The sequence below is a fragment of the Lithobates pipiens genome, unplaced genomic scaffold (genome assembly GCF_037356315.1).
Source record: "Lithobates pipiens isolate NorthernLeopardFrog02 unplaced genomic scaffold, aLitPip1_a1.2 Scaffold_3, whole genome shotgun sequence".
In the NCBI taxonomy this organism is placed as follows: Eukaryota; Metazoa; Chordata; class Amphibia; order Anura; family Ranidae; genus Lithobates; species Lithobates pipiens.
This window is the reverse complement of record NW_027507790.1, coordinates 93,875,555-93,890,322: the sequence shown is the minus strand read 5'-3', so window position 1 is coordinate 93,890,322 and position 14,768 is coordinate 93,875,555. Positions and strand designations below refer to the sequence as shown.

Here is a 14,768-nt window from a genome sequence, read left to right as displayed (position 1 = left end):
ATTTTTTTTGTCCTAAGGGATTGAATAATGACAAAAAAAAAAAAAAAATTTTTTTACAAAAAGTTGTCACTAAATGATATATTGCTCACACATGCCATGGTTATATGTGGAATTGCACCCCAAAATATATTCCGCTACTTCTCCCGAGTATGGGGATACCACATGTGTGGGACTTTTTGGGAGTCTAGTCGCGCACGGCACCCCGAAAACCAATCACCACCTTCAGGATTTCTAAGGGTGCAAATTTTTGATTTAACTCCTCACTACCTATCACAGTTTCGAAGGCCATAAAATGCCAAAATAGCACAAAACCCCCCAAAATGACCCCATTTTGGAAAGTAGACACCCCAAGCTATTTACTGAGAGGCATGTTGAGTCCATGGAATATTTTATATTTTGCCAAAAGTTGCGGGAATATTACAAACTTTTTTTTTTTTTTGCACAAAGTTGTCACTAAATGATATATTGCTCACACATGCTATGGGCAGAAGTCAAATTACACCCCAAAATAAATTCTGCTGCTTCTCCCGAGTACAGGGATACCACATGTGGGGGACTTTTTGGGAGCCTAGCCACGTACGGGACCCCGAAAACCAAGCACTGCCTTCCGGATTTGAATATAAAATGCTACCAAAAAACCTGTTAGCGATGGCAGGGATCAGGCCTGACTCTGCGATCGCTGCAGTTATGTGTTTAGTGTTTTGTAAGTGACAGTGATCGATCGATACTGCACTTGGGTGGGCTGGGCAGAGGGGCAAAACGCAGGTGCCAGCAGGTATTTGGGCTGATCCCGCTAACAATGCGTTTTTTTGGAACCCTAAACTGCTGGGGACGCTAGTATAGATCAGATCAGATATTGATCTGTTCAGATTCTATACCACTACGGGAGGTGTATGCTTTGTGTGTGGGTGTTAGCGGTACTGGCACTAACCTAGCGCTGCCTGGGGCGACGCAGACCCTGACCCTAAAACCTAATTGATATCACCCGCCGGGTGATCAGGGGGTTAAACCTTTATTGGGTAATAAATGGTGGGTGCCCTGATGCTATAAAAAACAAACTAACCAGAGTCACCCGTAACACTTATACGGTGATCAGTGGTGAAAGGGTTAACTAGGAGCAATCAGGGGGGTTCAAATTTTTATTAGGTAGTATATGGGGGTCCCTGGCGCTATATAAAAACCTGATGGGGAACCTAAATAACTAACTGGCTAACCAGCGTCACCAGTGACACTTATACTCTGATCGCTGGTGAAAGGGGGTGAAAGGGTTAACTAGCAGCAATCAGGGGGTTAAAACCATTATTGGGTAGTATATCGGGGTACCTAGCGCTATAAAAACCTGGCGGTGAACCTAAAAAAATAACTAGCTACCTAGCGACACTAGCGACACTGATGCAGCGTTCAGAAAAATGATCGCTTAGTGACACTGGCAAAAGGGGGTGAAAGGGTTAACTAGCGGCAATCAGGGGGTTAAAACCATTATTGGGTAGTATATCGGGGTACCTAGCGCTATAAAAACCTGGCGGTGAACCTAAAAAAATAACTAGCTACCTAGCGACACTAGCGACACTGATGCAGCGTTCAGAAAAATGATCGCTTAGTGACACTGGCAAAAGGGGGTGAAAGGGTTAACTAGCGGCAATCAGGGGGTTAAAACCATTATTGGGTAGTATATCGGGGTACCTAGCGCTATAAAAACCTGGCGGTGAACCTAAAAAAATAACTAGCTACCTAGCGACTGTAGCGACACTAATGCAGCGATCAGAAAAACGATCGCTTAGTGACACTGGCAAAAGGGGGTGAAAGGGTTAACTAGTGGCAATCAGGGGGTTAAAACCATTATTGGGTAGTATATCGGGGTACCTAGCGCTATAAAAACCTGGCGGTGAACCTAAAAAAATAACTAGCTACCTAGCGACTGTAGCGACACTAATGCAGCGATCAGAAAAACGATCGCTTAGTGACACTGGCAAAAGGGGGTGAAAGGGTTAACTAGTGGCAATCAGGGGGTTAAAACCATTATTGGGTAGTATATCGGGGTACCTAGCGATATAAAAACCTGGCGGTGAACCTAAAAAAATAACTAGCTACCTAGCGACACATGCAGCGATCAGAAAAATGATCGCTTAGTGACACTGGCAAAAGGGGGTGAAAGGGTTAACTCTAGGGGCAATCAGGGGGTTAAATCTTTATTGGGGGGTGATAGGGGGCTACCCTGGACCTAACACTAACTGTCCTGACAGTTTTTACTGTCACAACTGACACTGAATGCATTGATCAGTAAAGAAATGATCAATGCAATCAGTGACACTGTGACTGGGGGGGGGAGGGGGGGCGGGGGGGGATCAGGGGGGGGGTTTGTGTGCCTGTGTGTACCTACATGTCAGTGTAGTGTTGGTGCACACTTACTATTAGTCTTCTCCTCGTAGTCTGGTCAAAAAGACCACCCCGAGGAGAATGACATCACTTCCTCCTTCCTGTGTAAACAATACACAGGGGAGGAAGCTTCTCATTGGCCAGGAGCGATCCAGAGGGGGTGGCCGAAAACCAACGGCCATCCCCTCATCACGGAGCGCTCCTGGAACGAACCGGACCGCCGTAACTAGCGGGAGGGGGTCCGATCGGACCCCCCACCCGCTGGAAGGCAATCACGTAGATGTACGTGATTGTGCCTGCCTGTGCCATTGTGCTGACGTACATTGGCAATACGGCGGTCCTGAAGTGGTTAACTTTTATTTTTTTTTTTTTTTCACTGTTCTTTTAAAAAACAAATGTGTGTCACTTTTATTCCTATTACAAGGAATGTAAAAATCCCTTGTAATAGAAAAAAGCATGACAGGTCCTCTTATATATGAGATCTGGGGTCAGAGAGACCTCACATCTCATATTTACACTAAAATGCAATTTAAAAAAAAAATCATAATTTGAAAAAAAATAAAACAAATAAAATGTCCCTCTAATAGCTATGGGCAATGACTTGGAGACAGGTGGGGGGCTGGGGGCTATCTTCCCCTCACTCGTCTCCATGTCAGGCCAGGGACAGGTCCGGATCGCCGTCACGGACCTGGCTCCTAACTTTTTTAGCTGGCTCCTAGATTCCAAGCAAATTTGTCAACCCCTGATATATAGATATATATATATATATATATATATATATATATATATATATATATATATATATATATATGTATATATGTTTGGGGGTTCTAAGTAATTTTCTAGCAAAAAAAAAGATTTTATCTTGAAACCAACAAATGTCAGAAAAAAGTTTGGTGTTTAAGTGGTTAAACTTTTTTCCACTTAGGCTGGCCATACATTATACAATTTTCTTCTGTAGATTTACCACCAAAACTATATAATATGAGGTAAATTCTGAACACTTTTAGTTTGTGTGCAATCAGGCAGGCCCTTGTACTACACAGTTGAAGGTACCGTATTTATCGGCGTATAACACGCACCTTTTTCCCCCTTAAAATCAGGGGAAAATCGTGGGTGCATGTTATACGCCGATCCACCGCTGATTGTCAGTTTTTCTGCCGGTCTCGGCAGCTTTCGGCTATTTTCGGCCAGTCTCGGCAGCTTTTGGCTATTTTCGGCCAGTCTCGGCAGCTTTTGGCTATTTTCGGGCGCTCTCGGCTATTTTTGCCCGTTTTTGGTGGCTTTCGAAAGCCGCCGAAGATAGCCGAGAGCTACTGAGCGCCGCCGAGATACACAGGACATCCGCTCTGTATCTCGGCGGCACCATTTTTAAATGGAAAGCCTGCAAAAGAAACTGACAAGGCTGCAAATGATTGACAAGGCTGCAATGGAAGGCTGAAAATGACTGGGAAGGCTGCTAATGACATGCAAGGCTGCAAATGGCACTGACAAGGCTGCATTGATGGGCATTTAAATGTAAGTTTTTTTTTTTTCTTTAAAATTTCCTCCTAAACTTTGGGTGCGTGTTATACGCTGGCGTGTGTTATACACCGATAAATACGGTAAATCTAAAGGAAATTGAATAAGAAAATTGTATGGTGTATGGCCAGCTTCACACAAAGTCTAGTCCTTTGACAAATTGTTACAAAGTTTATACTTAAGTTCAATTGATAAAGAATGTTTTGATTGTTTTTCTCTTCCTTTCTTTTGACAGCTGTGAGAGCAGAGAGAATTCTTTGCATAGAAAGAATTGTGAAACACTTTAGTCAAGATCACCATAACGATTCTTGACGATTAATTGTGCAGCTCTACTGCCTGTATAAATGTTTCCTGTAATGCAGATGCTGGAGGCAGGTATTTCACTTGGTAAAGAGTGAGGATTGGGCACTATAGGAGTATCTCCTTCAAACAAGATGGTGGCTGTTAAATCATTCACCATGCGATATGTTATTTGCCCACCCTCATCTGGTTTCTTTTCAGTTGGAAACAAGGGTGTATTGGCTTGAGATTTATTAGGCACAAAAGCCACAGCTTCTTTCACCTGAGTGATCCGACCTTTTTATCCCCTCAGGTTGAGCCAAGCTCTGTAAGTACTATCTAATATGCTGGAGATGGACCTCTGATTTTACTTTTATCATTACTGGGGTACAATCTAGTAGGCCTACATCAGATTACCCAGAGACCTATAAATCAGTTGGTATCTCTTCTATTTCTGGTGGGAAAGGCACAATTGGGTCTGCAGTTAAAAGTACTCCGTAGGCAGAATTTAAAAATTCTCCCGACCAACTACTGACAACTTGCACTCCTGTAGGCTTGTAGTCTATGTTAAAATTTGGCCCGCTCCTTAATTATTAGTTGGAACTGTGTGGAAATTAACACCATAGAGATTATTTCTGTTTGTCCCAGCTTGAGTTTAGGTGGCTTGGAGTTAAATCAGTAGAGGTTCCAGTTAGGCCTATGCCAGAGATAACTTTTTCTGATAATAAATCTGGAGTCTTTATTAAAAACAGATCGGGGCTGCAGAAATCTGATAAACAGGTTTCTTCTCCAGGAAAGGAGCGTTCTTGTAGTAATACTTTTAGTCTGGCCTCAGGACCATTATCCCCTTTACTAAATATAATTTGACATGGGGGTTTTCATTTTCCTATGCCTTTTCCCCAGTCTTTTATTAAGAATCTGATAAATGTCACTGACTGAAGCTTCTTGTACAGCACTAAGGCTGGCCATACTTTATACATTTTTTTTTTTTTTTTCCCTTTTAGATTTACCAAAACCATATAATATGAGTTCAAACCTAAACACTTTCAATTTGTGTGCAATCAGGCAGGCCCTTGCACTACATAGTTGAAGGTAAATCTAAAGGAACTTGAACAAGAAAATTGTATAATTTATGGCCAGCTTAAAATGCTTTGCAAAGGAGCCCTTTGTTTAGTTCAAGTTGTCCTCATTTAGGATATTAGCAAACCCAGCTCAGTATGGTGATTTAGTGCATTAAAACCTCTGTAATGTACAATATTGGCCAATTCTATGCTGTTGCATATAATCTAGTTTTTGTGGTGTTATCGATGGACCTCCTAAAGCCAAATGGGCAGGATGGGGGTCCTCCTCTACAGCATCTTTTGGTCAAACATAATACATTTGACCATTACTTTTGTTAAACCCTTCTGTCAGGCCAGTTTAATTTGCTAATTTAGCCATGTACAATTTTACATGTTCCTTCATGCAAAAAATTGAAGCCGGCAAATTAAAAGTTCCTTCGTTAAAGGCGTCGCTGTACTTTATTTGTCCACGCCACCCATTCCCATGCTCAGGCTGGGAATTTTCTGAGAGTCCTTGACCATTTATTCCCTTACTTAATTCAATGCCCATAACGACTTTCCAGTATTCTCTGCTTGTGCCTATATACCAGGGATATGCAATTAGTGGACCTCCAGCTGTTGCAGAACTACAAATCCCATGAGGCATAGCAAGACTCTGACAGCCACAAGCATGACACCCAGAGGCATGATGGGACTTGTAGTTTTGCAACAGCTGGAGGTCCGCTAATTGCATATCCCTGCTATATACCCTCCTGCCTCTAGTACAAATAGTACAGCAGATCTTCAGATTTTCAAGCGTAGCTTCCACTTATTCATGCAGATAGAGGGGGTTTATGACAATTGGACAAAGCACTTTCTCAACAGATCCTCGTCTCTTTGTGGGTTTTACTCTGACCCTACCATGTACCTCTGACCCAGGCAGCTCTTAGGGCTAACGTTACGCAAGGGAATGCAGAAGTCTATCCCTGTTCCAGCCTGTGAAGGAGGACACAAACACATTCTGACTCACACACGTTACCCAACCAGGAAGGTCAGAGAGTGAACCTGGTTTACCTGGGGACCAACTGGTAGGGCACAAAGGAAAGGCAGAAGTTTATGCAAGCTTTAAAAAGTCTTTCTTGTAACAGCATTTAGCGATCTGAATTCCCAATGCTCCCGATCAAGGCATGGCTCCTTCTGGCTTGTCAAAATGTTGTAGATATTTCTGGTTGAGACACTGAAAATATAACAACTATGCAATTGCATGAAAGCAAATAAACAGAAAAAAAAAGAATAAGCTCTGCCAAATGATCTGTTCTGCTCATTTATTTTTTTACTAAGACCCCTTTCACACTGAGGCGCTTTTCAGGTGCTTTCACGCTAAAAAAAAAAGCCCCTGAAAAGCTAACAAAAACCTATTTCCACCTGGCAATTTCTTTTTTTATTGCCATGCATTTATTACTGGGGCTGTGCCCGCACTGCATGGGTTAACTGTTCATTTTGATCTAGGGGGTTCAGAGAGCCGAGATATACTTGCCTAAACCCCCCGATCATCCCAGCGTGACACTGGTCCCTTCGGCTCCTGCACCCATACCCCCCCCCCCCCCGCGATCCAGCAGCCTTGTGTGGTGGATTGTTCCTGACATCATCACACCCATAGACCGGCTCTGGACGTGAAGAAGTTGCGAAAAATCCACCACTGGACATGGGGGAGTGCACTTTTCCAGAGGACCGAAGGATCGGATGAGTATAGGCTATGTGTACACCCCTAAAACAAGCAGTTAACCCAGGAGTGGGAAGGGGATCACCGCTCCAGGTGGAAATGTGGGTCTAGAACTCTCCTCCGAACTGGAACACCAGGTGCTGGCTAAGCATATAGCAACATGAGGCAAAAAGGAAGTTCTGGACAGCCGCACTCTGGAATATAGCCTTTATTTGTAAAAAGTTCAACAAATACAAGCGACAGCAAAAAAAATGGGACAAATGAGCTGACGCGTTTCACACTTAACAGTGCTTAGCCATAGATACTGCTATGGCTTGTATTTGTTGGATTTTTTACAAATAAAGGCTATATTCCGGAGTGCGGCTGTCCAGAACTTCCTTTTTGCCAGTTAACCCAGGGAGTTGGGCTTTAAACTGAATAAGAGAAGAAGAGTAAAAATGCTAGTAAAAATGAAGCACACATTCTATTAGTTGATTTTGGTGACATTTCCAGTTTGTAATAAGTTTCCTTTCTCCATAGTCCATGGTTAATGAATTAGTCCCAAAACTTTTGAAATGCTGCAAAAAACTCAAATAAATGGAGGTATATGAGGTTTTAGATTGCATGCATGCTGTTCATTCCGAGTTTATCTACTATGTCCCTATACTTACCCCCTATTCATTCATGGCTTTTACTCTTACTGACAAATATTGCAAATTATTATTCTCCCTGACAAATGAAGAGCTTAATGTTAACAAGAATAACCATTTTTTTTTCTTCATATACAGAAATGGCAAAACTATGAAAGCCCATTACTAAAACCAATCATTTATCATACCAATGCATCCCCTGGGACTTCTAGAAACCCCGGGAGCTATGAAGGGCATGTTTGCTACATTCTGTTCAGATTCCTGGAACCTGCCCAGTTCCCTGTGATGGACGCATGAGCTGCAGCAGATTTCTTCGTACTCTGTGCTCCCTCTGTCCCAAGTGATCCAAATTACTTTTCAGAGAAATCTACATATTTACAATATTAAAAATAGAGTTGCTCTTTTTTTTAAGGATCCTCGTATTTTTTTTGATGTGCAGTATTGCTTTAAATGGTATTTTATTCCTCCCTCAGGAAGAAAGAACGGTGATCGACCGAACACTTCTTGAGACAAGAGATGAAGAGCAAAGCATTCATTGGAAAATTCAGTTCAACCTGGGAAACAGCAGCCGGGTCAGAGATCAGTGTCGGAACTCTGTGCAAGGAAAACGACTTATTACAGATGACTTGGGTAAATCAAAACCTTCCTATCCTTTACAGCCACGGAAGCTGCCATCTTGGCCTCTGATCTACAGTTGCCATGATGCTGCACATGTGATCAGCTATGACACAGGCCATGTGATTGCTTGACAGTTCGCTTATGAGCTACCATAAGCGCACTAGTAATTGTAACAGTTATCATTCATGGTATGCCTTGAATGTAATGTTTTGGGAAACTGTTAAAATATTGGGTTTGGTTCAACTTTAGCACTTGGCTGAAACCGTTTTACCTGACTAGAGATTTGTAAAAGAATGCAAACATTATTGTAATCCACTTTCTTTATTTTCAGATTTTTGGACTGTTTTTTTGTTGTTATGGAAACTTTTTACCTAGATAATTATTTTAATTCTGCTTACATTGTGTGTACATCGGCATTGTTTCTTTTACCTTACCCCATAACTGCTACTATTGAAACCTCCTCTCCTTTTTTTATTTATTTATTTATTTATTTATTTATTTATTTTTTTTGCAACATTTTAGTTAAAATGAGAGCAATAGGCATGTTTGTTTGTTTGTTTGTTTGTTTTTTCATTTTTTTTTTTATTAAGCACATTAAAGTGGGTCTAAATTCAAAAAGTTCTTCACCATAATGGATTTTCTACACTACCTTCCAAAGCCCCCCCCCCCCCCTTCATTCCCTAAACACTTTCATGAGTCCTCTCTCCTCTCGATCCAGCACTGTTACCAGCTGCAGATCTTCTTCTCCTTTCACTTCCTGCTTTCACAGGAAATGCTGAGATCAGCAGGAGCGGGGACATGGCTGTGCTCCGGAGCATGCCTCTATAGCACATGGCTTGCTATTGGGGGCACTCGCAAGAAGGAGTGGACAGTGCTGGTGGGGTCTCCAGAAGAGGAGGTACGGGACCGCTCTGTGCAATATCATTGCACAGAGCAGGTTAGTAAATTGTGTGTATTCTTTTTTTTATTTCTTTTTCTGTAGCCAAATTAAACAAAAAAACAAACAAAAAAAAAAAACAGCCTTTTAATGACCATAAGGTTTTGTTCAAGTCAGGTCAGATGCAAACAGTGGTTGTATACCGCAAGCACTAAAAAATATTCCCCTGTAAGACAATTGCATTATGTGCTAATATACATCATCGCATACTAGCACATTATGAAATTCTTACCTTTAGAATTAAGCCCTCCAGTGGCATGTTGTCACTGCTGACAGGGCTTCCATCTTCCCCTGGTCCTCCCTCCAGGTTCGCAGACTCCGGCTATGTGAAGTAGTCAGAGCCACGATGACTTCAATCCCACGTTTGTGCGTGGGACCCCTCGGTCCTAGGGTCAGTGCCCTGAAGATCTGGCATAGTATGCTGGTTCTTTAGAGCGCGTGCGCCGGTGTTGTCACCGGCTGCATCCAGTGTGAATATCTCCTAAATGGGCATATTAATTTTACCCACAGGTAAGCCTTATTGGAGTTTTTCTTCAATAGTTTTGCAATAAACCCTTCCATGGATGTTCTATTTATGCAATTGTACTCTTCTTTTTTTTTTTTTTTTTTTTTAAGGGCAACAACATTAGTACATTCAGGTTCTCTGAAACACAGCTCCTATTAATATGTACATAATGTGTAACCAATTTAGATGTACAGTGGATATAGAAACATCCCTGTTGTTAGGTTTCTGTGATGTAAGTAATTTCAGAACTTTTTCCACCTTTAATGTGACCTATAAACTGTACAACTCAATTGAAAAATAAACTGAAATCTTTATTTGGGGGGAGTAAAAATAAAATAATGCGGTTGCATAAGTGTGCACACCCTCCTTTAAAGAGGAAGTAAACCCTGATGAGTTTACTTCCTCTTTCATTCCCTGCAAAGGCAAAGCATAATGCACTACTATGCATCGCATAGTAGTCCATTATGTGTCACTTACCTGACACAGGAGCCAGCGAAGTCACCGCTGTCCCCTGTAGTCCGGAGCGTCCATCTTCTCAGTGGGGTCTCGCAGCTCCGCCGCTGTCATTCGGCGAAGCCGCGATGACGTCACTCCAGTGCATGCACATGGGAGCCGACACGAGCGGCAGCTCTGTTGTTGGAAATGCCGCGCTCAGTGCGCCTGCGCGCCGCTGTCTACGGCGCATGCGCCGTAGACAGCGGTGCCTGTCTTCGGGCAAATATCTCCTAAACCGTATAGGTTTAGGAGATATTTCTTGGACCTACAGGTAAGCCTTAATCTAGGCTTAGGCTGCGTACACACGGGCGGACTGTTCGCCCAACCTTGTCCGCTGAACAGTGTTTGGGCGGACAGTCCGCTCGTGTGTGGGCTTTCAGCGGACAGTTTCAGCGGACAGTTGGACGGACAAGGTCTTTCGGAAATTCCGAAAAACTGTCCGCTGAAACTGTGTTTGAGCGAACAGTCCGCCCGTGTGTGGGCCTGTCCGCTGTACTTTCGAAATGAGCGGACTGTTCCCGCTCGGAAAGTCCGCCCATTTCGAGCGCGTGTACAGGTAGGCGGGGCCCGCGAAGGAAACGTCGCGGGCTCCGCCGCCTGGAATGGGCTTAAAGGGGAACCCCAACGCCGAAAAAAATCGGCGTGGGGGTTCCCCCCAAGTCCACACCAGACCCTTGTCCGAGCACGCTACCCGGCCGGCCAGGAAAGGGGGGCGAGCGAGCGCACCCCCCCTCCTGAGCCGTACCAGGCCGCGTGCCCTCAACATGGGGGGGTGCCTTGGGGAAGGGGGGGCCGCGCGGCCCCCCCACCCCAAAGCACCTTGTCCCCATGTTGATGAGGACAAGGGCCTCTTCCCGACAACCCTGGCCGTTGGTTGTCGGGGTCTGCGGGCGGGGGGCTTATCGGAATCCGGGAGCCCCCTTTAAGAAGGGGGCCCCCGGATACCGGCCCCCCACCCTATGTGAATGAGTATGGGGTACAATGTACCCCTACCCATTCACCTGTGAAATAAAGTACAATAAAACACACAACACAGAGAAAAAGTATTTTATTGCACAGCCGGGGGTCTTCCGTCTTCGGGGGTCTTCTCGCCGGACTCCTCCGCTATGTGTGTGTAGCTCTTTTGCCAGCGGAGGAGTCCGGCTTTCTTCCTCCCCGCCGCCGGCCTCTTCTCCCGACTTCGGGGGTCTTGTCCCCCTCTTCGGTTCTTCTGCCGGGCCACCGCGCCTGGTCCGGTGGCCCGGTCTTCTGTCGCCGTCTTCTGTCGCCGCCTTCGGTTCTTCTGCCGGGCCACCGCGCCTTCTTGTAGCTCTTTTACAGGCGGTGGCCCGGTCTTCTGTCGCCGCTGTCGCCGCTGTCGCCTTCCGTTCTTCTTGTTCTTCTTGTTCTTCTCCAGGAGATGTTGACACGTCGCTCCCTCCGGCCGGAATGCCAGAGCCGCCCTGCGCTGTGACTTATATAGTGACAATGGGGCGGGGTCACATGGTATATGTCACATGGGTTGGTCACATGGGTTGATGTCACATGGGGACTATGACATCGTAAGGGGGCGGGGTCACCATGTGACCAACCCATGTGACATATACCATGTGACCCCGCCCCATTGTCACTATATAAGTCACAGCGCAGGGCGGCTCTGGCATTCCGGCCGGAGGGAGCGACGTGTCAACATCTCCTGGAGAAGAACAAGAAGAACAAGAAGAAGAACGGAAGGCGACAGCGGCGACAGCGGCGACAGAAGACCGGGCCACCGCCTGTAAAAGAGCTACAAGAAGGCGCGGTGGCCCGGCAGAAGAACCGAAGGCGGCGACAGAAGACGGCGACAGAAGACCGGGCCACCGGACCAGGCGCGGTGGCCCGGCAGAAGAACCGAAGAGGGGGACAAGACCCCCGAAGTCGGGAGAAGAGGCCGGCGGCGGGGAGGAAGAAAGCCGGACTCCTCCGCTGGCAAAAGAGCTACACACACATAGCGGAGGAGTCCGGCGAGAAGACCCCCGAAGACGGAAGACCCCCGGCTGTGCAATAAAATACTTTTTCTCTGTGTTGTGTGTTTTATTGTACTTTATTTCACAGGTGAATGGGTAGGGGTACATTGTACCCCATACTCATTCACATAGGGTGGGGGGCCGGTATCCGGGGGCCCCCTTCTTAAAGGGGGCTCCCGGATTCCGATAAGCCCCCCGCCCGCAGACCCCGACAACCAACGGCCAGGGTTGTCGGGAAGAGGCCCTTGTCCTCATCAACATGGGGACAAGGTGCTTTGGGGTGGGGGGGCCGCGCGGCCCCCCCTTCCCCAAGGCACCCCCCCATGTTGAGGGCACGCGGCCTGGTACGGCTCAGGAGGGGGGGCGCGCTCGCTCGCCCCCCTTTCCTGGCCGGCCGGGTAGCGTGCTCGGACAAGGGTCTGGTGTGGACTTGGGGGGAACCCCCACGCCGATTTTTTTCGGCGTTGGGGTTCCCCTTTAAGCCCATTCCAGGCGGCGGAGCCCGCGACGTCTCCTTCGCGGGCCCCGCCTACCTGTACACGCGCTTGAAATGGGCGGATTTGCCTCCTCCTTACGTGGGCGAGTCCGTTCATTTCAAAAGTTGAGCGAACTGTTTGCCCAACCTTGTTCGTCAAACAGTCCGCTCGTGTGTGGGCAAGTCCGCTCATGCAAATTTTGAGCGGACTGTTTGACAAACTGTTTGCCGAACAAGGTTGGGCGAACAGTCCGCGCGTGTGTACGCGGCCTCACCTGTAGGTCAAAGTGGTTTGTAAGGGTTTACAACCACTTTAACCCTCCATGTAAAAGATTTCCGTTTGTTGTTCAACCGAGTTGTACAGTTTATAGGTCACAATTAAGGTGGAAAAAGTTCTGACTAATTTTTGTCTCACTTTTTTTACATCACAGAAACCTGACATTTTAAAAGGAATGTGTAGACTTGTTATATAGTTGTTGTATATAGATCTTGTTATATTGTTATATAGATTATATATAGATCTTGTTATATCGATTATATATAGATCTTTTTATATATATATATTACTTTAAAGGTGTTTTCTTTTATCAATTTCAATTGCTGCAGACAAGTACATGTTGGTCCTGTAATCGTTTACCTTTTTGAGCACTCTGCATTATTATCAGCCCTGGCCACATCTCTGAATTCGCTCACCTCTTTTACCTACAGAATAAATCTTTTGTGTTATGGAGGATAGGAGGAGATCTTCTGTAGCCCTAAGGATTTGTTCACACTTCCTTTTGGTCTCTGAGGAGCGATCTGCATTCAGATTTTTCTTCAAAGAGCATTTGACAGGCGGTATTGTATCGCCTCCCCATCACCTGCTTTAACCCCTTGAACCTTGCACTAGCATGCCATAACCACGCAGTTGCAGCTGCACTGCACACTGTTATGAGGCGCTTGCAGATCGGCCTCATTCACTTGAATGGGTCATGCTTGTCGGGCATTATGCCCCCTCAAAAAGAAAATGGGTAGAATTCCAGCCACAAAACCATTGTGTCCATGAGGTGTACAGCCACTGCCTCTGCAGCTAAAAGGGAAGCAATTGGAAGGAGGTGAAATTGTGGCCCAAGCGTGGGGCCTTACACACCTTCTGTCTTAGGTTGACCCTAGGGTAGGTAGTATGTTACTTGCTGTATCACCATGTGACAATAATACATCGCTTTAAAAAAAAAAAGAGAATTAATGCAACCAGCACATCTACTGACTGGTAAGATGCAATATATTTTTAATTTTTTGTTTTTGGAGGTCGAAATTTATTGTAGAGGAGAGGATATGTTCATTCTTTCACAGCATACCTGTTTGTGTTTTTTGTCATGCAACCCTTTCTAAAAATGAAAAAACGACAACCATGTGAGCTGTAATAAATAAATATATATATATATATATATATATATATATATATATATATATATATATATATATATATATATATATATATATATATATATATAATTTTTTTTTTAAAGGGCTGATTCATACTTGTCCCTTTTTTTTTATTTTTGAAGCAAAACTTTAGCATTTTGCATAAACATGCACATCAAGTAGAAATACTATTCTTTTCTACGTTGCTGCTTGACATCTGTATGTTGTACTTTATTGTGAATGGAAAGGGGAGACTATATGGGTCCATTCACATCAATGTATGTTCATATCCAACATGTGCTGCATGTACAGTGCAGTGTTAATGCAGCCTAAATAAAGCTTTAACAGTTTAGAGGATGAGTAAAGTGCTATAGACCAATTTGCATTGTCAAAGCTACAATAAAAAAACACATCTTTCTCCCTAGCAGTTGTAAAGCTGTCAGGATGCAAGGGAAGGCAGATTTTTAGATGACTACAATCTATAATGTTTTAGGGAGGAAAACACTAAAAAAGGCAATTTTAGGATGAGTAATCATGTTCAAATTGGCACACTTATCTTTTAGAGAGCCGATGGAAGTTTTATTTTTCAAGTCTCTTTGGAAAGGGATTTTTTCCATTTTATAAATTATTTATATAAAATTGTATTTAACAAATAAACACAGTCCATGCGTGCCCCCTAGTTTGTAAGGGATGCTGGGCTTCTAATCAGGAATATTGGCACATACTTTGAAGCAGTAGGTATAGATCAGGGGTAGGCAACCTGGGCCCCTCCAGCTGTTGT

General features: G+C 44.6%; 1 protein-coding gene across 1 annotated transcript in view; it reads left to right on the top strand.

Annotated features, from left to right (window-relative positions):
* Positions 1-14,768, top strand: part of SPRING1 (SREBF pathway regulator in golgi 1) — a 44,389-nt gene that overhangs the window by 6,395 nt on the left and 23,226 nt on the right. Inside the window, exon 2 of the mRNA XM_077462044.1 lies at positions 8,042-8,198. Within this exon, the coding sequence (XP_077318170.1) occupies positions 8,042-8,198 (157 nt within the window). The remainder of the gene's footprint in view (positions 1-8,041; positions 8,199-14,768) is intronic.